The sequence below is a fragment of the Phlebotomus argentipes genome, unplaced genomic scaffold, assembly GCF_947086385.1.
Source record: "Phlebotomus argentipes unplaced genomic scaffold, Phlebotomus argentipes genome assembly scaffold_18, whole genome shotgun sequence".
Taxonomy (NCBI): Eukaryota; Metazoa; Arthropoda; class Insecta; order Diptera; family Psychodidae; genus Phlebotomus; species Phlebotomus argentipes.
Window position 1 is genome coordinate 551,145 of NW_026776177.1, and position 25,455 is coordinate 576,599.

A 25,455-nucleotide genomic window follows, 5' to 3' on the forward strand; every position below is an offset into this window, starting at 1 on the left:
AACGTGCACATTTCGTAAAAATAAATCTGAGGAAAGGCTCTGACCGAAGCCACCAGTTCTCATTTCATCTGCGAAGCGTTCGCATGAATATTCATGCGGAGGTATGATTGAAAATCACTTTTACACGAAAACCCATTTGCTTTCTTGAAGAAATGGGCATTTTTTCAATTCATTTCCCTCGAGCTCAGGCACAGAAAAGTGTGCTCAAGGGTGAGGCTTTGAAATGAACGATATTCTCGGAACATTGCACGTGAAGTTAGACCAAATTGTATAATGCTGAGACGATGAATTTTGAAAATCAAATTACTTTCCAGCTTCATCTTCTCAATCCGACAAGCAATCTTGAAGCATCTCAATCATACCACCGATGAACTCTATTCTAGTGAAACACTCACAATCTTTTACACTTTGAGTCCAATTGTGGCATTAAAATGATAGACTTGCTAAGGCCTTTGAAATAAGCTCGTATATTTGGGGAAAATATTCTGAACATCTGCTGGCCAATATGAGAAAATCTCTTGATTTTCGACACTGCGAATTGGGGGGTGAAAATCCAGCATTCAATCAAGACCACTAATTAGTATGCATTTCACTTCATATTTCACACATGACACGCATATGAATTGCGTGTCCGCTCCCATAAATTGACGTGAGTAATCCAGTTGCTGGCAAGCGCGACACGCGAATTCAGCAACGAGGAAGACCACCCAATTTTGCGACAATACTTTCTGCAATCGATTTTGTGTGCTTTGCTGCCTCTTTGTCACTTAATCTGGCCATTGCGGACATTCAGGCAGACTTACAGCACACAAAGAGTTCACCAAAAAAGAAACACTCACTGTACTCCACACCTCACACCCACTCGTCCTGGAAAAGCTGAGGGTGGAAAAGCTCCCCACCCAGGAGGTGCTGCGGAATCATTGCCATAATTTGCACTCACTCGCACCGCGGAGGGTTTGATTGATGCTCCACGGGGAAAATGGCACTTGTGAATGTGGGGGAGAAAGAGAGATTGCAGTGCCAAGGAGGCAGAGCACAAGTGAACTGCGGATGGACTTGTGTGTGGGCCACTTGACTTGCGGTGGTGACAGCCCGACCGACACTTCACGAATGAGGAGAGACCACTTGCACTTGTCTCGCTTTTCCGTGGACTTTTCCGCGCGCACGAGAAAATTGGGAAATCCCCGAGTGGTCTGCGCATGCCGGCAATTCGGGCGCCAAAGTGAAATTCTCTGCACGCTCGAGGGGTTCATAGGAATGCGATTTTTGCTGTACAAATTGTAATTTGTCTTTATAAAATATTTTCTTTATTTCTATTCACACACGAGATTTGGACCAAGCTATTCGAGTATTTACATTTAAAATCTTATTTGTCACTTAATTATTAAGCATATAACATTTAATCCACGCATCTCTCAACATCTGCCCATCATTCCATGAGGACACAAAGCTCACAAACACTGCAGATTCTCACGGAAGTCTGTACAAAGTGTTCCTCCTGTCCTCTCGCGACTCCTTGTCTCCTCGAAAGTGTCACACTCGCCTTCTTCTGGGACGGTTTTTTTTCTTCTTTTATTATTGTACTTCACAGACGAAATATGTTTCAAAACTGCACGGCGAGTCATTCCACTTGAGTCCTTTGCCATCGCGATTCCACAATTCCAGGCAATTCTCCTCCTCGCCGTTCTCGTAGCGGAAGTTGTTGGGCTCACCGGCGTTCCAGTTCGTGAACGTGATCGGACGTCCGGTGGACATCCAGAAGAAGCTGCCCTCGTCGGCCAAGTCAGTGCCCGATGTCCAGAAGTGCTCATTTCCGAACCCTGCAACCATAAATCGCGTGGTGGCATTAAATTGCGAGAAAGTGAGGCTCTGGAGAAAATTCAAATTAATCTTGCAACTCTCACAAGATGGGGAAATTTGATTTTCCTGCAAAAAAGTTTCTCCGCACAAATTAAATTCCATCAGTTCCAGGAAGTAACATGCTCTCTATTATTGCTTCTCTGATAAACTCCACTTCAGGCACTTCCAAATGTGCCTCTAATTTTGTCACTTAGAGAAACTCAATAATAAACAGAGAGAGAGCGAGAGAAAATATCTTCGGGACATATTTTTTTATATGATTTATGTCCTCATTGGAGGAAAAAGTGAGAAAAAGTTTTCCTGGAAATTCACTCTGAAAATCCCCGGAAGACATTTTCCTCAGAGTCGCCCTGGATCAATGTTGGAATTTAATTGAAATTGTTATTTTGGGACTTGGCAGATTTGATGTGATTTTTTTCTCCTACACCAATATTTACCGTAATCACGAATGTGCTTCTCAAGTTTGTCGTTCTCCTCCTGAGACGCTATGCTGGCCAAGTGCATTCCGTGGAATCGACAGTACTGAGCGGCTCTGAACCAATTGGCCTGCAAAGATTGATTAGTGTTCAGTTTATTGAGACAAAATTGTGCCCAAGAAAGGTGAAAGAAGCAATTTTAAATTTTAAATAATCTTATTTATAATTTCGTTCAATTAATAAAGTTTGGAATTCACAAGGTTCATTTGACTCCATAAAAAAGTGTTTAAACAACTCAATTAAACACCAAGAACAGCTTTGAATTGAAAGAACCAGATCTCAGGTTAATTTATTAAGTCGTCTTGATGATTTTCAAATTATCTCCCTGAAATGTGTTAATTGAAATTGGACTCTAATACCTTTGAGAAGGAGCTATAAAAAGTGCAGATTGCCTCGATAAGAAACTGAATGGCTCAGAATAAGTCTGGAAAAACCTCCTCCAATGCTTTCCAAATGTCACCTGGTGAATCGTGGCAATTTGTCAAAAGGCGCATTTGGGAAGGAGTTTGGCAATTGCTTCCGCCTTTCGCAATTTGACTTCACGCCAGGTGCAAATGACGAAAAATTGCTTCTAACCAATGTGAGATTTGGCAAAAAAAAATTCCTGCCACTGTTCAAGTTACACTTGACCTCGTTGTGTCACGTTACGCCGCCACGGCTGTGAGGCATCACGGACGGTAAATATTTGGACATCAGAATACGGACAAGGAGGACTCACCCTGAAGAAGACTCCCAAGTAGTAGCGCTTCTCGCCCAACTTGAGCAATGGCATTGTCCATCTATTTGGCGTCAATTGAGACTCATCCACGCAGTTTGGGCAGTCTGCAAAGAGGGAGAGGTCGGTTAGTGATCTCTGAAGTGAGAGGGATTGTTGTTTATGTTCGGCGTGCGAATCTGGGACGACACTTCATGGGCTTCAGAAGATATTAGAATTTGTAATGCTGTCGGAGTATTATTCTTTTATTACACTTTGACTTCTGTGCAATGGCGCAAGGTCAGCTAGTTAGTCTGTGAGATTCCTTCAAGTCTATTTGTTTACATGACAGGTTAACTTTTCTGTGTGCACCAATTCACGATTAACTGTTGTGTGAAGTAAAATAGTATGCAACCAAGGGGGAGACAATATGCCTTCAATCTGTACACTTCTTTCAAACAATTCCAAATTTGCCAGACACTTCTAAAACCTGAAGTTTTTAGACTGTTTCCACATCTTTCCTGACCGTAACCTCAAAAATATAACTAAAAGATCTTCGAAAACTCCGTTTCGAAGCTTTCTAGAGTTTCTAGATCACAAGATTATTTGGTTATGATTTTCCATTGAACTAAGAAGTTTAGAAAGTCTTCTAAATAACCATTTTCCAGATGTAAATTACTATTTTTGAGGTTATGTTCGAATTCAATACAATTTTCAGTGTTTCTTGACATCAAATGCTTAATTCTGCCAATGATTAACGATTCCTCCGACTTGAACATAAGAATTGATGTGTTAGAATGCGAATTATTCAGTAAAAATGTCTACATAACCTAAAAAAAAGATTTTTTGATTGATTCTGCGTAAAAATCGATAGAAATTTAAAGAATTTGGAGGATTAAGCAGTGAAATAAACAGTCAGACAATGAATATTGTAAGTTTTTCAACACTTCCACTTCCTAACATCTTGTACACCACTTCTGACTGTATTATCTCCCCCTTGAACGCAACTCCAGAATGACTTATAGAATTTGGAGTTCAGCTTCATTTGCATTTTGTCGGCAAAGCTATATTTCCAGCACACTTCTGTAGACCAACATCGCACAGAGATGACATAATCCATCGGCATTTTTCCTCTGTTACAGTAAGAAAATGCCACTCTTGGACAGTCCATCGAGTGTGATTATGTGACAGGAAATAGATCGATGGACGATTATTAGGTAATTCAAATAAGCGTCCACAATTAACTGAAACGTCTCTCGATGATTCGCATCTCTCGCAATTTATAGGCGATTATACACATAATGAAGCGATTTATAAGTCGCCACATATTTTCCACGGATCATTTAGTAACTTTTAGTAATAATAAAGCATACGCAATTGCACATAATTGACAATATACCAGTAGAAAAGTGCTTCATTAGGCGTTTCGCTAGGAGATTTGCAATGCGCAGACCATTTATCAGGGAATTGCTCTTTGTAGGTGAGAAAAGAGAGTCAAGATCATCACTGGCCATAAGATTTTCGCAACGCAAGTCTAATTAAGCGACAAGACACGAGTCGGTGGACCCTGTTTCACAAATTCACAGCCACCAAACTGTCCGACAATGGATGAATGGGTGAATTGTCGTGGAGACAGAGAGAGAGAATGATGGCTAATTGAATGCAAAGTGCAGCTTAAGCTGCAATTATGTGGAGATTCAGGCATTCTCACACTCGAGCACGCGTCAACGAGTGAGAAAGTTGCGCAACTGCCGAGGCTTCTGGCAATTATGCAAAAGACTCACTCATAACTTAAAGGAGTCTATTCATGGAATGCATCACCACTCGATTAGGAGGGAAAATCCACAGTGGAAGAGTGACAAAGAGAGAGCTTTGCTTGGGCTATTGATTAATCAGTTTCATCAGCTATGCAGCAGAGAAGAGGAATTCCTCCTCTTCATCTTGGTTTTGATGGATTTAGGGGAGAGAGGGGCGCTCAAAGCACGCGCAAAAGACAACGCACAACAAATCAGAGTTCAATGAGCGCACTTTAACCATAAACATGGAGCACTTTAGGCCCTCTGAGTCATCGCCAATCAAAATCACCACCAGAATGGCATCAAATATTGTTGCAAAATTCCTTTGATTCGCCCTGCAATGTCCAAATTATGAAAGACCTTCACTTATATTCAACCATTGCGCAATGTAATCCGTCATATCGCCTCAAGCTGCGTCTCGTAGGTGGAATCATTGAGTGTTTTTTCACCGATTTGCATCAACACTTACGGTAAATCCAATTGTTTTCCGCCAATTAGGTGGAGTGGCTGTTGAATTTGAAATTTCTTTTCACCCAGCAACTGGCTTTTTGTGCCTCTTCGTGTGAAGAGAGGCGGAAGGTGAATTGTGAAATATGCCTCATGTTGCCCCAACAAATGAGAATAATGGCTATTTCTTTGACACAATTGCTCGTCAATTGTCGAGAGTCGTGAAGCAGCAGAAAAAACCCGATCAACATTGAACAAGAAGTGGAGAGATATAAGATAAATCACTGAAGCGATTTTTACCAATTAACAGTCGCGACCTTAGGAATGTTTTGAGGCATCATTAGTTATGAAACTGGACGTGTGTGTAGACAAATTCTTCAGGAAATGTCTTGGCGTGTCATGAGATGTCTTTTTTTTTCAGGATTAATTTTGTGCACGACGGCAAATTGGCCTGTGTGTGATGAAAAGAGATCTGCAGATCGGAGAAAGTGCCTCGAATTTTTGCCACCTTCTTGCCATATCATGTTTTCCTAACACAGAGCGGCGCGCACTTCCAGATGCGAATGAAAGGTGATCAATTGTATGCTGGACATTTAAATGTACGGCAAAACACGAACCTATTGGCGGTGATTGTTTCGATTCACCAACAGACACTGCCGCGAGCTGCACAATCAGCAAGACGGACGCGATCTCGAGGAGATTCATGGTGCCGGATGCTGCGATGCGACTGAACTCACTGTGGGCGAACAACTGACGGCCTCTGCCGCGGCGCGGGTCCATCGGACCAGCAGCCGAGCCATGGTCAGGCGGCTTCTTGCGAGAGACCTTGTGACGACAGCGCGTCAGAGAAAGTCCCACTCTGCAAATGGATACAATTATCTCTGCGCGAGATCCACTGCATCTCAGGGCACGCCTGAATGTGAAGCCCCGCGATCGCAATTTGAGAATGGGGAGAAAAAATACAGACTTCGGGAGCGTAACGAGATTTTAATTTCTTGCGGAATGCGCGCGCGCGCGTCTTGCGCAAATCCAGCAAACTTGCCAGCAAACTTGCCAGCAAATGAAGAAGATCAACTCCAAAGGTCAGAGGCTCACGAAATGGGCGCCAATTTAGGCATATATATGAAGAACAGGTTGACAAAAAAGAGCCTTTAATCCTCCAGCGAAGAGGGGCGTTTTGGATGAAGAAACCCGATCCCTGAGATATCGTTTTGAGCTTTGATGGGGAGCAAAAAATGCGCTGCAAAGTGTTTTGAAATTCAAATTTCGGGCCTGAGCCACACACACGCCTAGACATGGTCAAATTTAGAGGTGGTATCATCAATTTGAAGTGCTTTTGCGACGCTCCATTAACGACCACGAGTGCCATTTCACTTTCAAACCGGGAATTTGAACTTGAATTTCAGATTATGTGAGAGTTTTTTCCCTTTAACATTGCAAATACCAAAACAGTGATAAATTTCAGATTAAATTTTTTTTACCCAAATCCATCCTTGGATAAATCAAATTGCTTTTTTCGCTAAATTAACCAACAAAAAGTGCGAAAGTGAATTGAAACTTCAAGAGTTTCTCTTTAGTAACATTGGAGAAAAAACAATTATATCTATTAATTTGAGAAATAAGTTCAAAAAGAATGTCTTTAAGATTCTCTGCAATGATTGTTTGTAATTTTAGTGATAGGATTTTTAAACAAAAAAGCTTCCAAGATCGTTTCTCTCCTCTCGTGATCTACTAAACCAGGAAATCCAATATAAAGACCTGCAATTCAATTGAGTTTGTTCCTTCGGTTAGATTAGATTAGAAATGGGGGTGGTACAAGAAATCTTGCTCCACGGCATCCAGGCCATCTGACGGGCCCTTTATGCATCCCCAGGAAAATTTTCCCATTTTAAGGGCCAAGACCCAAAGCTAACCAGTCATCCAGTTACCTTTCAGACGGTACAGCTTTGGCCTGTGACTTTCATTGATATCTTATTTTTTATTTATGTCGTCCCTCTCCCCCGGTTATCCTCTGATTTTTCCCACTCAGAGGGCAAGGCTTTCAAAGTGAGCCAGTCAAATTCACAGACTAGCAGAGCTTGGCCTTGGGCGTGTTTGCAGACGATATCGCTATTTACAGGCGACACCAGTCTGGTAGTGTGCCCATCTATAAGTAAGGACAGATGCGAAATACACTTCCACAGAAGTTTCTACTTCAGTTGGCACATTTAACAGCAACCTTATTTGGGCTGGAATTTCTATATTTGCCATTGAAGGGCTTAATATTTTTCGCATCTGTTGTGTTCGATCATTTGCAAGTGATGGGGATCGAACACACGACCGTGATGTCCTCAGTCTGGCTCTCTACCGACTGCACCACGGCCGCCTAAATGTTCCTTCGGTTAAAACAGCTCCAAGATCGATCATCGCGAGTCTTTCCGTCAACACCCTGCTGTTCATCATCTTCCTCTCTATCATATTTTGCATATTTTCCGCCAAATGTTATCAGGAAAGATCTCGCAGTATTTTTCATCACCACGAATTCTCCCAATTTGCCTTTATAATTACTCCATGCGATGGATATTAATCATCAGCACAATAGGAGAGCAGAGATTCTATCGGAAAGGAATTTTCTGGTTCTCGTGTTTAGCATTTAAGTCTCTTCTGCCTTTTGCCACTCCATAAATAACTCAGAGAAGTTGATCGAAATGGCAAGTGAGACACTCGTTAAAAATGTGGCGAATAGGAAATTTCCATGGGAGCCGGTATTGCGAAAATCAACGGCCACAGCGTTCTCCTGAGTTCATTGGGAAATCACCCCAAAATTCGTGATCATATGGCTGAGGGAATATTCCGGCTGGGATTGATTGATCACATGGTGTGTGATGTCAGACGTGGAATGTTGTCCGTCTCATAAACACTGGGCCGAGGAGATTAAGGCGTCATCGCGGTGATGCAAGAACCGTGACATGGAATTTAAGAGATGCTCCGCGTGAATTAGTTGATGATTATGGTGAAAAAAAATGTGCATACTGTGCGACTCAAGGTGCAAAACTCACGCACAGGAGATGAAGATGGCGAGGAAACTTTCACTGGGCTGTATTTTGAAGACATCGCGCGCGTCGTGTACAAGAAAATGCCCCCAGGGCGCGCTCACAAAACTGGTTTTCTCGTGTCAGGGAAACAATCTCAGAAAGCCATAGATGAGATGAAAAACATCAATAGAGAGGCTCTTTGAAAGATATGTGCCCACCTTAGGCTTCAGAGGAAGAATGTTGGGTGAGAAAGACGGCTGAAGATGGACAAAAAACGGCAAATGTCAATGTCAATTTTCCCAAAATTGATTACCCGGCTCATTAGCCATATAATATTTTCCTAAAATATTGCCCAACAAGAAGAAAAAACACGATCTTGAGATAAAATCATGTTCGCACGTGCTATTTAAAGATCACGCTAAAAGCATCGCGCCATAGCCAGAAATTGTGATCTTCTCACGATCATAAAGAAGCATCCGTGTTGTCTTGCAAGATGTAATTGACATGATATCCATTCCCAGACGCAATAAAATGAATTCCTCTCAATCAATACTCTGTGATTAGTTGAGAATCTCAGCGTCCTTGGAAGGTTGTTCTGGGGAAGTTTGCGGAAAGACATGGCAGAATCGCGGCCAATCATCACAAGACGATTTAAATACAAATGGCTTTTTGCAATCCACCTTTTCTCCTTCGGCGCTTCGCACCTCTTATATATGAATTTGTGAAGCTTCACTGATGGATACAGTTTGCAGTGAGCCTCTAAGTTGGTAAACATCTCGGTAAATATACACATTTCCATCAATTTGACCTTTGACAGTCGCGGTGTATTTAAGGACGATGAAAAAATGTCACGTTGAGACTTATTATCATGTATTGCTTAGGCGATAATAAAATCAATGTATCGCAGTTGAATTGCTGGTTCATCAGTAAGAGCCATCGTAAGGCCAAAGGTAAAGAATTTCTCGAAATGTCACTCTTCCCACGGTGGGAATGCAGATCGGGCGACAATGCGTGCATCGCTGAGATCGGGCTTAAAAATAAGTCTTCCGAGTGGGTGGGCCGCGACAGTGGGTTAATGTCGGCCGCCACAGCCGTGACCTTTAAGGCACCGAACCTTTCTTTCGCTTTTTACTCTGTCGCCATGGCTTTCGGTGGCTAATTGAGAGCTTTCATTTTTATATCTCCACCCAGAAGCCTTACATGGGCTCTTAACTCTCCACCATCACTTAGGATTATGACTATGAATTGGATAAAGTGGCTTTTATCTGATGTAGCAAATGAAATAATCATAAGATGGTTCACGAGAAATTGTCTTCTTTATGGCACTCAATTGAGCAACCAGCGAAAAAATACTACAATTATTATTTTTCATAAGGTCAAGAGGGTAGGAAAGAAAACCGTATGTCGCCACATTACATAAAAAAAAGAGGCATCGATGTAGGAAAATAAAATATAATGGCAATTTGTTGTGAATTATGGGGAATTTTTTCTCTCTCTCCAACTCACTATGAAAATATTCTTGTGTTTTATGATAAACACTTTATTCACGGTACTATAATTTTATGCAATTTTCGAGCATGAATTGAAGCTCATGAAAACGAGTGTGAAAACTATTTGGAGGCTTTGAGAGTCGTGAGTTGGGGAAAAAGAATAAACACACTCAAATATTTATGCGTCTCTCAATTGACTGCGAAAAAATACACGTCAATGGAAAATGAATAAATTTCTGTGAATGACTGGCAAGGGGAATATGAGTGAGTATTTAAATACAATTCAAGGAGTGATTGAGCAACACTTGTCACGTCTCTAATCAAAGTGATTTTATACTCTTTGTTGCAAATGGAATAAAAGGTAAAACAAGACGGAGGAGGATTAAGTCAGAGACACTTTTGGAAAAGGAGGGAAAAAAGCCCAATTCTAGCACTAAAAAAATATAGAAAACATGTCCAGATCCAGTGTTAAACACAAGAACAGTCAAAGCAAGGGGAAAAAAGGGGAGGAAGAACACCTGCCTTCATCGAAAAAATCGTCATTGTAGAAGTTATCCCAATGCTCAGATTCGACACTCTGCAGCGATTCCTGCTCCACATCGTCTTCCTCCTCGCTGCTGGACAGCTTGGGTGCGATTCTTTGGGGTGACTGAGTGGTCAATGGCAGTATTTCTTCAATTGTCGGAATACTTTGCTGAGGGCGACGATGCGGAAAGAGTCGCCTCTCCAGGAAATTCGCAATGATCCTCTGCGTTATTCTATTCTGGCGCACTAACTCGCTGTTCTCATCTCCTGAAAGGAGAAGAAAGCAGTTTGTCATCAAACACTCGTCGCAAAGCTCTTTATCACGTCACACATTCATTCTACGGCAGGTGAACACATCATGGGAGATGCTTGAGGTCAATAAATTGCACCAAAAGACTTAATAGAAAGCACGTGTCAGTCGAGTGGAGCATAAATTTGCCAGAATCCGGAAATGTCTCGCCCATTTGCAGATTAAAATGAGTAAATTACTCCATGTGTGCACAGCAAATTCTCAACATCCAAAATGACTCACTCGCGCGACGCGCTCACAATTGCCGCGGAAAGTGAAATTGGCAGACAAAAGTGTAATAACGGCGATATAGAATGGATATTATATCAGATATACTATTTGCCAGGTACAAAATGTGGCAAAAAGGAAAGTCTCTCTCTCTTTCTCAGCAGATGGTTTAAATTGTCTGTGTGTTTCGTGCCCAAGAAAAGAGGAAAATTGAAACAAAACTGCTTCACTCTTTAGCAACATTCCAATCACGACAGGTGCACCAAATCTCTTGTAAATCAATAAAATCACTATCATCTATTTTCATTTCATTCACCTGCTTTTATGCCTTTATGGGGTGAAATATTTCTCAGCATTTTCATTATATGAGCCACTGATTGTGGGCTACATTCAAACAGATTTCTCCAGTTAATTTACAACTTTGCATAGTCGCTTCAGGAGCGACAAAAACCAAGACAATAACATTCGAATCCCTCAGTTTTCTTCAGATACTTAATCAAAATCTTACTATATTTCATCCATATTCCATGCAGTGTAAAAAATTGGAGGTGTTTCGAAATAAACGAAGAAGATGCAGGCAATTTGAAAAATTAGACATTTAGCATTGAAGTCAACGGCTCGTGGAATCAGACCTTAAATGCTGAAGATCACAATGAATTTTAATTTTGTGTCATTAAAGAATTTTTAATTATCTTTTATCCATTATTCAACTTTTTTATTGCAATCAAAAATTTACCAAATGACCTCACTTCGGTCGCAATTATTCGGATTGTTCTCACATGAAAGCTCATTACGAATTAATGCGAAGCTTTCAGATTGAGAGAATACCAAGGGGGATATATTATGACTAGAAGTAGTGTACAAATCAATAGATGTTTTAGGAAATTGAAATATTTGGGTCAAAGTTTTGATTTTCTGTTGATTATTTGACTCTCAGACAATTATTTTTAACCATGATTTAATTTTGACATATTTTTCTAGGTTATGTGACTGATTTAAGACTAAAAGTAGCATCTTAAAGAAGAAATTCTGGCGCCTGAACTGAATGTACTTTCATTTTATCAGTAAAATTGTATATTTTTTCTCAAACAATGTTAAAGTCAAACATAACCTCAATTTATTTTAACTAAACTGTTGCGATTTTGAGTTAGAAATAAAAAAAAGAAAATTTATTCTTAATTGAAGAATTATGATCAAGAAAAATACACAAAAGTCCAATTTTAGCTATAAAGAAGATCATAAAATTTCTTATTTCCCCCTTTGGAGAATACAATCCAAACAAACACTATCGGAATCAAGTTAAATCGTGTGTGATAACACACATAAGTAGAAAATTATGCAAATTCCTCTCATTTCGTCGAAATCATTCCAACTTTCTTGCCAATCGTTGTGATATAAGAAATTAAGACAAGCAAATTCCGCAACTCTCGCCATCAGTCGTCCAATAAATTATATTTCGGCGAGAGAGTTTTTTGAGCGAATTTCTAAAATGTCGATTTTAATGCACTGCACGCGTCTGGCATTTCTCAGCACATCGCAGAGATGCGTTCGGGGAAGCCTTGTGCAAAGAGGTGCTTTTGTTTGCATGTCCAGGGAAGCATATCGGAGAGCTTCTTGGGCAGAATGAAGGCTTTTCGCAATTCCGCTTCACTTGAGAAAGATGCCAAGTCAGATGAAATTACAGGATTTTTGCAAAATGCGTTGGGAAACATCATAAATCTGGTGAACCGCGTCCGGAGTGCACGGAAAAAAAGGGTCTCACGAAGCCCACTTGCGATTGCACGTGGATGGCACAATTCCGACACTCGAAAGGTGCAAATTAATGAGAGCTTTTTGTGCTTGCGCAGAGACAAAATTGGACAGAGAAAATGTGTTAAAACCGCCTCAGGTAAGGATGATCGACACCTTTTGGACACTAGAAGCCATCCAAAATTGATCACCGCGCACTTTTCACCTCATGCAAGAAGTCTTAATTAATTTCACGGACAAATGAAATTCCTCATCTCAGCTTGACCCAATTTTGGACCACTTTTGACACTTTTAAGGGCATCCTCGTGTCACTCTGTTGTCGCACGAGAACTATTCACTTTCATTTTCACTCTCGATCACACAATCGAGCCTCCAAAGCCTCCAAATGTTATACAAGAGCTGCCAGTGAAACGATTAGAGGAGATATTGGAAGACATAATTTCTATGGCATTATTTTGAAATTCATGTCTTCACACCCGATTAAGCCAATCTTTTCACTCCCGCGACGAAAATGATCACAAAAGCTCCACTTTTCACCTGGGTTTCATTGACTCGTGCTCACCTTGCATTGCACCTTTCAGTCACTCAAGGAGCGTTTTGTTCCAGTTTCTCATTGAAATTTTGCCGGAACTGGAGTTAATGGCCAAATTTGTGGAGAAAATGCGCGCGTTGTGCAATTTCCCCGATCATCTAATGAGATGTTGTGGAGCAAAACCAGCGAATTCGAGGTGTTTTGGTGGATGTAATTTAATTATGGCCTCACTTAACCCTCGCACGTATTTGCAGTGGATTTATTAGACAATGTAGAAAATTCTAAACCATCCTTAAGAGTGGAGAGAAATCTACAATTGGCACATTTCACGTGACTTTACTTCCATTTGACCTTATCCAGTGAACTTGGTGAAGAAGCAGACATCGATGGGGTAAAGACACGCAGAGTCTGAACCTCCAAAACTGAGAATTTAAGAAGGCATTCCAATGTCACCATGTCAATAAAGAGGCAATTGAAAATATTGCACAAAAGAAAGGAATGCATCGATAAGCTTGTGGCGGATCAGCAATTGATTACCGCACGAGAGAGTGAAGAATTTATGTGTGTTGGAGAGGAAAACGTGTTTGTCTAAGATGAGATGCACAAATAAAATTATATTGTCTCCAATCGACGGGTTTTTTTTACGTAATGTGCAATCACACAAAAAAGATGGGAATCCAGATTCAACGGATGAAGATTCATCTTAAGATTCAGATGACTGTTTTTCTTAATCACACCTAAAAAACCATCTAAAAGTCAAGGCTCGAGATGTGCTCAAACGCCATAGTTTTCAGTTTGTAAACCACTCAATTTGTCTCAGCAGAATGAAGTGAGTTGTCCCTCTCGAAAGTCTCCAATTGAGACGAGCGCGCATTGTGTAACACCGAAAAGTGCACAACAATATTTTGATTCTCAGCCTACGTCTCAGCGATATTTTCATTCAACTTTCGCCGATGATTCGCGCTTTTTGAAAGGGCGAACGACGACCAGAGGAGAAGACAACATTGAGCTATTGCATATGCAGAAAACTGTCCACTTACCGCGCTCCTTAACAATATTGTTGACATTCCGTTGAGTTGTGGCCATCGAGATGCACAGAATCAACACCAACACCCGCCTCATTGCTGCACAATTTCCTTAGCCAAAATCCTCTTGAAGTGATCTTGAGCGTGAGCTTCTTCCAGCGGCTTTGAATTTGGTGTAAATCTGTGAGTCACACTCTCAACATCGGCGAGACTTTCGCACGATCACTTTCCAATGATACCACACCGACTGCAGAGACGAGCGATCTTGCTGCTACCACGGTTCACCAAAGACTGAGTCCACGGAGAGTGTCTTGGAGGTGGTAAAAGTAGCAGATCGGCCTCCGTGCACTCGAGGTCCGGGGGAAGCCAACTCGAGGTCAAGATGCGTGCCGAGTGGAACTGCTCAGCACAGATTCTGCACGCCTATTTGGCACTTCCGAATGCCATCAAACGTTGTATGAAGAACAGAAAAATTCAAAAGGACCACAAAAGTGAATAAATCGCATGGCAGAGGAAAAATAAGATGTCTGTCTTAGAATAAAATAAATATAGTTCTCTCTCGGTTCTCTCATTCATAGGTTTTTTTCTTATATATTTACAGTATTCACATATTCATAAAATGAATCTTTGTACTTAAACCTTTTCGTAGGGATGTTTTGGAATTCCTTTTTTTACTCGTTGAGCAGTCTTATGCCTAAATACAAGTCTGCTATGTAGACTATAATGCTCACATAGTGGCTTATATTTTCGAGGAAATGAGTTAGATCATTTTCATAAGGAAAATGTTCAAGGAGTTTGAGAATAGAAGAAGTAATTTCAGTTTTCTTGCATTTTTTAAGGAGATAATCAACTGTTTTTTCGTTGATTATGGACTGCAATATTTCTTCTACTTTCTCGTAAATTAGAATGATTATGTCGCTTGGAGGGACAATTTGTTCCGTAAATGGGTATCTCTTGGGAAACCTAGACACATCGACGATTCGAGTTTTGGCACGACATCTAAAGCCTCAATGTGCTGTCGACCCACGCGCTCACCAGTTGGCGCTCTGGTCGCCGTCAATGCTGCCACTCGTGACGTTTTACATTTGCAGAAGTCGTCTAAAACTTCGACTTCAAATTCCTTTTACTTTTCACTCTTTATTTCCTCTTCCTTTCACACTTTTTTCTTCCACTTATTCCTCGATGCCTATTCTCTAAATTTCACCAACTCTTTTATTCGTAAATTTGGTCAAAATGCACTTCCTTAGCCGAATGGCGACGCTTTTTCAAAAATTCATGCAGCGATTGAAGAGACCTCTGTCACACTGCTGCTAACTAGGAAAGCAAGAAAGAGTCTCTTAACTTGAAAAAGAGGTTTTATATTAAAAATCCATGTGAAATATTTAACGATTTTATTGGTTTCACATGATTACGGGCAGAAATAAATACATTGACACTAAATTTCTTAGAAGTTTTGATTATTTTAGTTGCTTTCAAGATCTTCTCTTTACCATAATCTCTTAATAATAAAACAGTTAATATTTTTATTTTGAACCCAAAATATCGATATATTTTATAGTATTCTCTCGATATATCTGTGCCATAAAAGTGCTCTAAAGCCATACTAATAGCCATCTCGCTCACTCCCACTGAACTTCTAATCGTTCCGTGTTTAGAGCGAGACAGCATGAGCCATCGTTTAGTTTCCTGTTGACATTTCTCGCGTTTGCTGTGAAATATTTTTTCCTCGGGAAAACTCAACTTTTCTCCCACTTTCCTCTGGGTTCTGCTATGTTTCAGTACTGCCGCCGCGACAGAGTGTAGTGAAGAGTGCAGAGCTTGTGGAATCTCTGGGATCTTGAGTGGGGAAATTGCTGAAGAAGAATGTCTTCATTCACGGAAACTGCGCTGGTGAAGAAGCTCACAGACCTGAATCCCAGCCAGCAGAGCATCCAGACGCTGTCGCTGTGGCTCATCCACCACCGGAAGCACCATGTCACCATCGTGAAGACGTGGCTGCGTGAGCTGCAGAGAGGTGAGTTGAGTGAGAGGCTTCCGGAGACCCTTTTGACATAACCTCACACGATTTGTGGCTGCTTTTCCAGCGCCCGGTCACAAGAAACTCACCTTCATGTACTTGGCCAACGATGTGATCCAGAACAGCAAGAAGAAGGGCCCAGAGTACGGCTCGGAGTTCTCGAAGGCGCTGGAGGCGGCCTTCAAGCACGTCGCGGACACTTGCACGAAGGAGGGCAAGACCATCGGCAGCCTGGACAGAATCCTCAACATCTGGCTAGAGCGCGGCGTGTACGGTGCCGAGGTGATCCAGGCGTACCAGGCGGCCCTCCACTCGGCGCCAGCGGCGCCCGCCGAGGAGCCGCCGAAGAAGAAGCGCAAGTCTGAAGAGCACGGAAAGTCCGCGAAGCGCCCCAAGCCGGCGGCCGTGGAGAAACCAAAGGAGCACGTGAAGAGTGAGACTGTGGAGGTGAATGGCACGGTGGAGACGCACGTGACGCTGAGCCCCCACACGCCCGTGGGCGATCCTCCGGAGCCGGAGGAGCTGATCAAGGCGCTGATTGAGATTGAGAATTCGGCGTCCAGCGACGCCGCCGTGCGGGAGAGAATCGCCAACTTGCCGGCGGAGCTGTCCGAGGTGTCCATGCTGAGCAAGATTGAGGACAAGGAGGCGGCGCAGAAGCTCTCGCGCGAAGTCAACGACGCCCTCAATTTGCTCAACGAGTACAATGCGAGACTGTGCACGGAGATGGAGGACAGGAAGAAGCTGCAGAACATGCTGAAGGACTTCCAGCAGGAGCAGCGAGAACTGCTGACACAGGCAGAGAGTCGCTTAGATGTAAGAGAAAATTCTCTGTGTGCGATTTCACGAGTGATTTGCAACTCTTCTTATTTCTTCCTTTCAGGAGTACACAAAGAAGGTGACGAAGATGAAGGAGGTGCAGCGGGAGATTAGGAATCACCTGAAGAACCTCCCGGATCTCACTCAGTTGCCTGACGTCACTGGTGGCCTGGCGCCGTTGCCGTCTGCCGGCGATCTCTTCAACATTCACTAAAGCACTCCGCGGAAGGGGCGGAGGAAGTGTTAAAGATTGCAGCACGACCAACAAAACAGCATGAGCCAGAATTAACAGAATTTTTGACGACTATGACGCTTCTATTTAGGATCAACATATGTAATTTTGTGGCATTGCATACAAATTGGGTGGCAAAAAGTCTTGAGATATTTCCTAACTTTATGTTATTCTTTCCAAAATGCATATTAATCGATAGATTTCCCTTCGATTTGAGGAGTGAATTTTTCATTGTGTGAAAAATTGTGCACAGAATCACAAGGAAAATTGTATAAATTGTGTCCAAGTGAAGACTAAAAGGTCAGCACAGTGGACAAATTCAAGGGTGGTTTAGACAGAGATGAATAAATAGTTTCTATTCAATTGGAGATGAAGTTCGCTGGGCCGCACCACTTCTCCACGAACTCAATCACGCTGGGCACATCGGAGTGCGGCGCCATCTTCGCGGCCACGGTCAGCTTGCTCCAGGCGTCTCTGTTGGCCATCCGGTGGCTGCGCTGGAAGATGACGGGCTGCCTGGCCGCCACGGGATAGCCGGACGCGATACAGGGCTGATCTGAGAGGCCCAGGCTGGACTCGTACAGGTTCCGGTCGTCCGTCGGCAGGGACTGATCGACTTTCTGGTCCATGCTCACGGCCAGGATCCACTCCCTGACCTCCTCGTGCAGCTGCAGCTCATTCTTGAGGTGCAGATCCGCCGGAATGGGCACCGAACTGGGAAAGTCCGTGGCGGCCAAGTCTGAATGGTCCACCAGATTGCCAGAACCCTCCTCGATGGCCTCGCACACGTCCAGATAGTGATTGAGAATGACGAAGGCCTCTGACTCTCGACCCATGCCCCGGAGATCCATGCCAGCCTCGTAGAATCCCTTGTCCACTGGGATGACTTCGGTGTATCTCAGGAGCGCCGTTGAGATCCTAACTGCCAGAGATTGCAGGGCCGGAACCTGGCGACAGGCCGTTCTTGTGGTGTAGTAGTGAGCAATGAGGAGTAGCAGGTCGAATCTGTCCAGGACATCTGGCTCTGTGCCCTCAGTGGCTCGCAGGACCTGAATCAGCTGATGCAGGAAGTTCCGCAGGTTCTTCCAAATGGGCTGCCCGTCGGGCTCTCTCAAGCCCAGGCATTCCACAGAGATGCGGTTGTAGATGTTGAAGTTCTGTGCATTTGCTGTCACGCCGTGTGTCAAGTAGAGATTCAGGGCTGCGACGCAATCCTGATCCCGGATCAGTTGAGCAGCATACAAGGCCAGGTACTTCTGCAAGATGGGAGTGCTGTGCTGCTTCGCCTTCTCTATGCATCGCGTCCACTGGCCCTGCTCGGCCAGCAAATCCAGGGCTCCGTTGATGTCTGCAAGAGGCAAATGATCTAATGTCCTCGCCAGGGAATCAAGACGTCGCTTTACTCACCAATATCAGCCAATTGCTCCACATTTCCCTCATTCTTCAGCCGACTCTTCTGCTGCTGCTCCACATAAGTCACGAGCTGAGGATCTATTTCCTTAGCCAGGCGCCTGGCTTTGGCCCAATTCTCACTCTGAATGAACACATCAACCGCTTCCTTGGGCATCTCAGCTGCGAGATACAACTGTGCCGCCGGACCGATTTGGCCGTGCTCCACAAGTCGCGGTCCCAATTCCCGAGCCACTTCCACAGAGTCAGAGCCCTCCAGGAACTGATTGCAGATCTCAGCTGCGCGAAGAATAGCCCTCTCCTCGGTAACGCGATCGGCGTTGGAGGAGTTTATCTCCAGCAGACAATCTGCAGCCTTCCTGAACTCCTCATTCCTCGCGTGTTCAGTGGCTCTGGTGAGCAGAGCTTTGGAGTCTGCTGAGGATGAGGCTCTGGCTTCCTTCTGCTGCAACTGTTGAATCTCAATTACAGCAGCCGGAAGGTATTCCTTAGCAATCCTGCAATCAAAACTCATGATTAAGCATTCCCTGTTCAGGGGGGATTTAAAGGAATCTTACCTCAAAGCGTCATGCCACATTCCGTACTCCTTGTAGTGCTGCAGAACCAAATCGGGCTTCTCCGCCCGAATCATCAGAGCCTCGTATTCCGTGTAGTTCCTCGCATCCAAGGCTGCCGCGGCCTGATTCATCAGGACCTCATTTATGGCTTCGGGAACGTGATTCTCAGCCACTTGCAGAGCACTTTGCCAATCTGCTCCATGGCTGTACATGAGAATGGCTTCGCGGGGTTTCTTGGCCAGGATGAACTCCTTCTCAGCCTCGTGAAACTTGCCCTCATCCTCCAGGGCCATGGCAATTCTCAAGTGGATGTCTTCAGTGGGTTTCCCCGTGAGGCGACAGAGTTCCAGAGCAAAGTCAAACTGTCCTGCTTCGCAAGAGAACTGTAAAGCACTCTCCAGCAAGCCCATCTTCGTCAGCAGCCTGGCAGCTCCTTCGACGGGCAGGGATTTGGCCCACATGAAAGCCACTTGGTTCGAGGCTCCGTCGCCACCTTTCTGCTTGGCCACGCGATAAGCGTCCTCCCACTTGTTAACAGTGCAATACATGTGGACAACTGACTTCCAATCTCCTCCGGCGAGGAAGTGAACTTCCGCCTGCTTGTGTCGGTTCTTGGACTCCAGTTGCCTGGCCAGATGGAGATGAGTGTTCTCCAGGAGGTCTCTGTGATACCTTTCCACGAGTCTGATCATCGCGTCGTAGTGTTCGAGTCTCTTGTACATGGAAATGGCAAGATCGGGCTCCTCAATGGCCACGAGAACTTTCTCGGCATCCCTGAATTTGCCCTCTTCCTCGAGTTTCGTGGCCAAATCAATAAACATCTTCCTGGCTTCTTGCTGCTCAAGATACTTCTCGGCAATCTCATAAGCTTCCTCCCACTTTCCGTGCTTGTTGAGAAACTCAACGGCTTCCTTGTACAGCTCCGCCCTGACCAGCAAACCTTCCGCGCCGGCGATGTCGCCAGCATTCGCCAGGTGTGTGGACAAGTCCAGTGCGTACTTCTTGATCTCAACGGGATCGTCCAGGACTTTGGCGATCTGCACAGCCTTCCGCCACTGTTTGGCCGCCACAGCCGCTTCCAGGGCTTTGAGAGTGGCTCCAGCCTCGATGTAGTGACTGATTGAGGCATCCATCTGGCGCTTCGCCACCAGCCAATCACCCCAACTCTCCTCCAAGTTGGTCACCTCATCCGGAGCCACGAAGCGCGCCAAATCAATCGCCCTCGCGTAAGCCCCAGCCTTCCTGTACAGTCCCAGGGCGACTTCCGCCTTGTCCATCTTGTGAGCCAAATCACCAGCGAGCTCGAAGAGCTCCGATTTGACCAGAGAAGCCGAAACCCTGGACATGAGTTCCTCATTCTGCAGCAAGTAAGTGTGCTTCAGTGCCAATCTCGCAGCTTTTGCGGGCTTTCGTGCCTTCAGGTAGAGTGTCATAGCTCTGTCACAGTCACCACGATCCTCCAGAACCTTCCCAGCTGCCTCCTCTTGGCCTGGAACAACGGAATGGGGAATCAATGTAAATCTGTGAAATCTGTCTATTGTTTTGAAGTTATGATTCTCACCGGAATTCAGCAGATGCGCCATTTGAGCCTCTTCGAGCTCCTTCAGCCCATGATAGCCCCTCCTCTCGGCCAGCTTGATGGCATCCGACCACCTGCCCAGTCTCTTGTACATCTCCAGAGCGGACTCAATGTCGCCCTGCTCCAGATAAATCCTCTCAGCCGTCCGCAGATCCGCGTAGAGCAGCGCCAGTCGCGCTCGAACCTCTGCACACTCCATTCCGGAGCCCGGCTGGTGGCTCTCCTCGTACTTGTCGGCAATCTTGATCACTTCCGCCAGATAGAAGGTCTTCGACGCATTCCCGAGAGCCGCGAAGCATCGCTGCGCCACCTGTGATGGAATTTTCCGTCAATTTACTTGATTGACTCCAATAATTTAATTAATTTGTTCCACCGTGAATTACTTATCATAATGAATATTTTGGCTAAAGCATAAATATTTTCACCGCACATCCGCGCCAGCAATAATTAATCGCGTGCTTTTTATGGACTCTCCAAAAAAGGATGAAAAATCCACATTTACCGCACACAGTTTTTACCCAAATGACCAATGAAAAATTTGCACGAATATTCCAAGTGTAATTAAAAGTTGATTTATTATTTAGTTGCAATAATTCCGAATGATGATTTCATCGTTATGATTATTTGGGAGGGTAATTCTGTTTAATCACGACTTTTTATCGATTTCCAAATAGATTGGAAAATTGGAAAACACGCCCAGGAATATTTCGAGCAAGAAATGATTGGATTAATAGGTGATTTTAAAAGCTGAGTTTGCCTTAAATCAAGGCAAGAACAGTGGGTGAGAAATGGGTGGAATAATGAAAATTCACAGGTATTAAATGAAATTCCTCTTGCACAAATTATTGTCATATTTTTTGCAGCCAAAAAAGCTCGCAAATTCATTAGTTTCATTAACTTTTGACCCGCGTAATTGTCTCTATTTCAATTTATTCCTGCCTCGCGAGCACTTTTCCATCGATTTTCTGATAGTCATTTTGCAAACATTAAAAGTTGCGACAGCATTTTTTTTGGTCAGAACACATTTTCACCATTAAACTCAATAAAGCGAGTCCTTTTTGCCTGGAAAAGCTCTCTCGTCTCTCATGCATAGCATTGCTGAATTGTCATATGATATTTTCTCGCCCAAATACTTGACTCAATTGAATCTATTGTCGGACATTTTCACGGGCTCTACTTTTGGGGGGAGAATTTATTGGCAGAGACACAATGTTCCACAGTTTCTCTTGCAATTTGTTATCTATTTGTCTCTAACATCTGGATTCAATAGCCTGGCTATTTGGGGACTTTTATTGCAGCCAAATGAGAATTGAACTTGAGGTTGTGCCAATTTGTCATGGAATTTATGAAGTTTCTCGACAAATTGTGTTTATTATTAAGGTTGTCCCGAAGGTAATAGAGATCAATAAAATTTTAATTGAATTCCTGAATGAAAACATGCTTGATAACCGTATTTAATTCATCGCTGAAAATTATACAATTCCGTAATTTGTTATTGAAATTCGTGTATTTGTTCAATGTCTGTTCGCTCAACTGATGAAATTAATCACATGACGCTGTGAATTTACATAAATAATTTGCCTATTAGATTTTAGAGAGCAATTTTCATGATTATTTATGTGATTAAATTGGCGTGGGACTTTAATGTTGTGGCACAAAATCTATTTTCATACTCACCCTCAAGTTCTTCTCGCGCAGAGCAATATTGGCCAAATTGTGCCACATTGCTGTGGCCGCCGGTCGATCGCCCAGAGATTCCAGGAAGAGAATGGCGCGGCCGAAATCGCTGTCATTGACCGCCGTGCCAAATTCCACGAGTCCCTCGTCGAGTGGGTAGACGTGATTTGTGGGCCCCTCCACCGAGTGCACTTCCGTCTTCCCGTCCTCGCGCACCACGTCCACCACCTCGCCGCGGATGGGCAGGATCGTCACGTGCTCCGGCATGTCGATGTTGTACCAAACCACGAGATTGGCATCGCTCTGCGCCACTGCCACGTCGCTCTGGATGACCCACTGGACGAAGGACACCTTGCCCAGGAGCGTCTGCTTGCGGCTCGTGGCGATGTCCACCAGCATCAGGCGCATCTTCTTGTCGCGGAAGAGCAGCTTGTGTCCCGTCTCATTCAGCTCTATCCAGTCAATCTTGGAGTCGTGTGAAATCTGCGTAATCGTGGACTGAGTGACCAAATCCACCACGCAAATGGTCTTCATGTCCAGCAGATAAGCCAACTTCTTGTTGTCCCTCGACGTGCCGCGTTCATTCAATCGCACAGAAATCACATGCGGATTCACAAACTCCGTCCGGACAGAGCCCAGAATGTAGTGATCGCCGTACTCGATCAAGGACAGTTCGCCAGCATTGAACACGAGGCAGACGTTTGGATTCTCGAAGTAGAATCTCTCGTGTCTGCCGGAAGCTGTCCAGGCGACCTCACTTGTGAGACCGCGCACGATGTCGCACAGGATCAGAGATTCCTCCGTTCGCGCCACTAAATAGCTGTCCTTTCCCATAATCCGCACATCGTCAATCTCCATCCCCAGATCGGACTCGATGGACAACGTGTCGGAAGAGTCCTGCAGGGACTTGAGCAGAATCTGACTAGGAGCCACGAAAGTCAGCTCGAACTTGTCCTGCCACAAAGTTCGCCTGAGGACAGACTCGAAAGTCAAGACAGCGCCACAAAGGGATCCAATAGTTAATCTGAAATAAATCCAATTTAGTGCATCTCAATAATCCCTTAATAGAAGCTTTATTCTAGGCAATAAATCAATTAATGTTGTAAGGATTGCAAGCTCATAGAGAAGCTTGAGCTTCTCTAGCTAGATTTAGTGAAAGGAATATAAATCCCTTGAGCAATTTCTCTATACATTGAGTTGATTTTCTGGGTTTATCTTCAAAATCCACCCCTTGACAATTTTCCAACTCTGGCTCAATTTATATAAAAGGCTTTCTCACCTCGCTCCGTCGCGTCGCCAAGCCAGCGCCGTGACTGAGTACAGATTGCGAATCTCCTTGACAGCGGTCTCGTTCCAGGTGTTCTGCCGGGAGCTCCAGGTGTAGATTCTCACCCGGTCGAAGCTGCCCACGCCCACAGTCTGTCCATTAGGACTGGCAGCGGCAATCATGAACTCCCTCTCCGAATCGTCCCTCGAGAAATCGAAAATACGTGACGGTTTGCCCTGAATCCCAATGAGAGAATTATTTAAAATATGTGCCCTCCAGATGACCACACGTCCTCACCTGGTCGTCGTAGAAGGACACCTTTCGGTCCGATCCGGCCGCCATGAAGCCCGCGTGAGTCCACGCCAGGGCCACCGGTGAGACGGGATGTTGGGTGACTCGGCCGGAAACGTCTCCGAACTCCTCCACCACGAAGAAGCGCACAATCGATCCGTCCTCGTGGCCACTGAGGACACCTGTGCCGCGGGGATTGGCCACCAGGGACACGGTGAGGCTCTCGGCGCCGTACATGTTCTGCGACTTGTTGTTCTTGCTGTGCAGAGCACGCACGCGGCCATCCTCCAGGCCGGCCACAATCGTGCCGCACGTGAGCCACACGAGGCACGTCACGGGCGACGGCTGAGGGAACTTGTTGCAGATGACCTTCTTCTCCGTCCAGCCCTCGCCCAGCTTGTACACGAACACGATGCTGTCGCTCTGCGCCACGGCCAGACGCGTTGAGTCGGGACTGAAGGCCAGGCCGCGGATCACGTAGGAAGTCTTCCCGTTGCCCGGATCGCTGGGCTTCGTGGAGAACTTGTCCCGGCGCTCGCCGCCTTCGTCGAACAGCAGGATCATGCGATCCGCCGTGGCCACGGCCAGCTTGTGGTTGTTCGGCGACCAGCACAGCGCCGCCACTCGGTTCAGCTTCTCTTGCGCCTCCACGAGGGTTTTCAGGAACTTCAGCTGCATTTTCACCCAATTAGTCAAGACACTCGACACTTTATGCGCCAGTGAATTTGTTTGTTGCCACTCAACATGTTGCCATGGCGGCGTCTTTGGCAGAGTGGCGAAGAGGAAGTTGAGAAGGAGTTGCTGAAATCCAAGTTGTGGATCGAATGGCATCAAATTAAATCTGGAGGAGTTTCCAAACTTTCACTTCGACATATGCATAAACTTGCAATGGAATTGAGTTGAAAAAGGTCAGATTTCTCTCAGACTTTAGCATCGGAGGGAAAAGTTTTCAGGATGTCTTTGTGACTTCTTAATTTCTAATTTAAAAATACGGAGACTCCAGAAGAATTGGGAGCATTAAAATCTATAAAAGTTTTAAATATTAGATACAATTAAGCCCAGGAAATTCATAACTTGTTCATGATATATTCTTAACTCCTTTAAGCACTCTAATGAATATTTTATTGTACAAGAGGAATTTTTGCTGGCTTCACTAGCTGAGTAAATTTCGTTGAGGCAGAATAAAGGAGGACTTAATTGACCGAAGACTTGACTTCGGTTCACTTTGTGGGAAGTTTTCACTCAAATCCTCTTCCCATCTCACAGTTCATTTGGCTAAGAGAGTCCAAATTGTTCGCCATAGAGAAACTTCCTGAAGCAATTAAGTCGCTTTGGAATTATGTAGAAAACAATTTTTTATTCATCCATCTCCAAGTAAGGAGCTGAAGAGTGCAATTCACTCAGTTGCAGCGAGGGAATTGCAGAAAAGGAAGCGGAATAAATGTGGTGGAATTCTTCAATTTTAGTATAGAAAACCATAA

The 25,455-nt window shown here is 44.3% G+C and overlaps 3 protein-coding genes across 3 annotated transcripts; 1 reads left to right on the forward strand and 2 right to left on the reverse strand.

The window, feature by feature from the left end:
• Positions 1-1,290: 1,290 nt before the first annotated feature.
• Positions 1,291-14,412, reverse strand: LOC132259316 (hepatic lectin). Its single transcript, XM_059756889.1, has 5 exons — positions 14,141-14,412; positions 10,312-10,569; positions 3,055-3,161; positions 2,298-2,406; positions 1,291-1,820 (listed from the first exon to the last, which is right to left on the reverse strand). Exons 1-5 carry the CDS (start codon positions 14,220-14,222, stop codon positions 1,576-1,578), a joined length of 801 nt encoding a protein of 266 aa, XP_059612872.1. The 5' UTR covers positions 14,223-14,412; the 3' UTR covers positions 1,291-1,575.
• Positions 14,413-15,815: 1,403 nt separating this feature from the next.
• Positions 15,816-17,556, forward strand: LOC132259338 (regulation of nuclear pre-mRNA domain-containing protein 1B). The gene is made up of 3 exons (XM_059756918.1): positions 15,816-16,139; positions 16,210-16,958; positions 17,026-17,556. The coding sequence occupies exons 1-3, from the start codon at positions 15,989-15,991 to the stop codon at positions 17,173-17,175; spliced, it is 1,050 nt and encodes a 349-aa protein (XP_059612901.1). The 5' UTR covers positions 15,816-15,988; the 3' UTR covers positions 17,176-17,556.
• LOC132259337 (intraflagellar transport protein 172 homolog) lies at positions 17,553-24,652 on the reverse strand. Its single transcript, XM_059756917.1, has 7 exons — positions 23,981-24,652; positions 23,696-23,919; positions 22,417-23,440; positions 20,722-21,049; positions 19,161-20,649; positions 18,601-19,100; positions 17,553-18,541 (listed from the first exon to the last, which is right to left on the reverse strand). Exons 1-7 carry the CDS (start codon positions 24,650-24,652, stop codon positions 17,553-17,555), a joined length of 5,226 nt encoding a protein of 1,741 aa, XP_059612900.1.
• Between the last annotated feature and the right edge of the window lie 803 nt (positions 24,653-25,455).